Source organism: Cyphomyrmex costatus, unplaced genomic scaffold (genome assembly GCF_001594065.2).
Source record: "Cyphomyrmex costatus isolate MS0001 unplaced genomic scaffold, Ccosl1.0 scaffold44, whole genome shotgun sequence".
Taxonomy (NCBI): Eukaryota; Metazoa; Arthropoda; class Insecta; order Hymenoptera; family Formicidae; genus Cyphomyrmex; species Cyphomyrmex costatus.
Window position 1 is genome coordinate 152,213 of NW_017278641.1, and position 1,080 is coordinate 153,292.

General features: G+C 32.5%; 1 protein-coding gene across 1 annotated transcript; it reads right to left on the bottom strand.

Annotated features, from left to right (window-relative positions):
* Window positions 1-205: 205 nt before the first annotated feature.
* On the bottom strand, window positions 206-586 carry LOC108777492 (uncharacterized). Its single transcript, XM_018544404.1, has one exon. It carries the CDS (start codon window positions 584-586, stop codon window positions 206-208), a length of 381 nt encoding a protein of 126 aa, XP_018399906.1.
* Window positions 587-1,080: the final 494 nt, after the last annotated feature.

Genomic DNA, 1,080 nt, shown 5'->3' on the forward strand with positions numbered 1-1,080 from the left:
CTTGATGAAACTTTTCTCCCATTTCTTCACTTTTACTTGCATTATTTTCTGGAAATCTGTCCAAGTGTGAAAAAAGGTAATGTAATTTAGAACTCATTAAACAACCTAACTTTTCAAAATTAGATAACATAGTGGAAACAATAGTTTTGTAGTTTGGATCGCGATAATTTCCTAAGAAATTTTGAACAACTTCTTTAAAACTCAACTAGGCATTTTTCTCCGCAGAATTCATATATGTAAGAAACTCATCATCTTTCATGAGGGTTCTTATATCGGGTCCTGTAAAAATACCTTCTTTAATTTTTGCATCACTTAAATTAGGAAATTTTGATTTGAGATACAGAAAACATTTATCATTTTTATCCAGTGCTTTAACATATTGCTTCATTAATCCGAGCTTAATGTGAAGAGGTGGTAACAAAATATTTTCACGATCTACAAGACTTCCATGAATGACGTTTTCAGAGCCAATATCCCATTTTTTTGGCCAATCCTGTTGCGTATAATGTTTAGTTCGTGCATGACTGTCCCAAAGACAAATGAAGCAGGGATGTTTTGTAAATCCTTGTTGCAGACCGAGAGCCATTTGGATCATTTTAAAATCACCGCAAATAAGCAATTTGTGAGAGTTGTAATCAATTTTCTCTAAAAGAAATTTGAAACTTTCGTAAGATTCTTTCATTACAGTAGAATGAGCAATTGGGACTGCTGCAAACTCATTGCCGTTATGGAGTAGTACTGCTTTTAAACTTTCCTTAGAAGAATCTATGAACAAACGCCAGTCTTCTGGTTTGTACATATCTGTTTTATATAAATTTACTAGTCCTTTAATATCATTGCAGTATACAAGAAAATTTTCTTTTGAAAAAAATTCTACAAACATCTCATCTCTTTTTCTGTACGCTGTTATCTTTGTCCCAGGTAACAGCAAATGTCTTTCTTTAAGTCTTGAAGCAAATAGTTCAGCTGAATTTTTGGGAAGATTAACATCACGAATAAGATCATCCAAACCACCTTGGTCAAAAAATATCGGATAGTCATCGCTTGATGAATCTTCAAAATCACTTGTTGTTTCTTTTT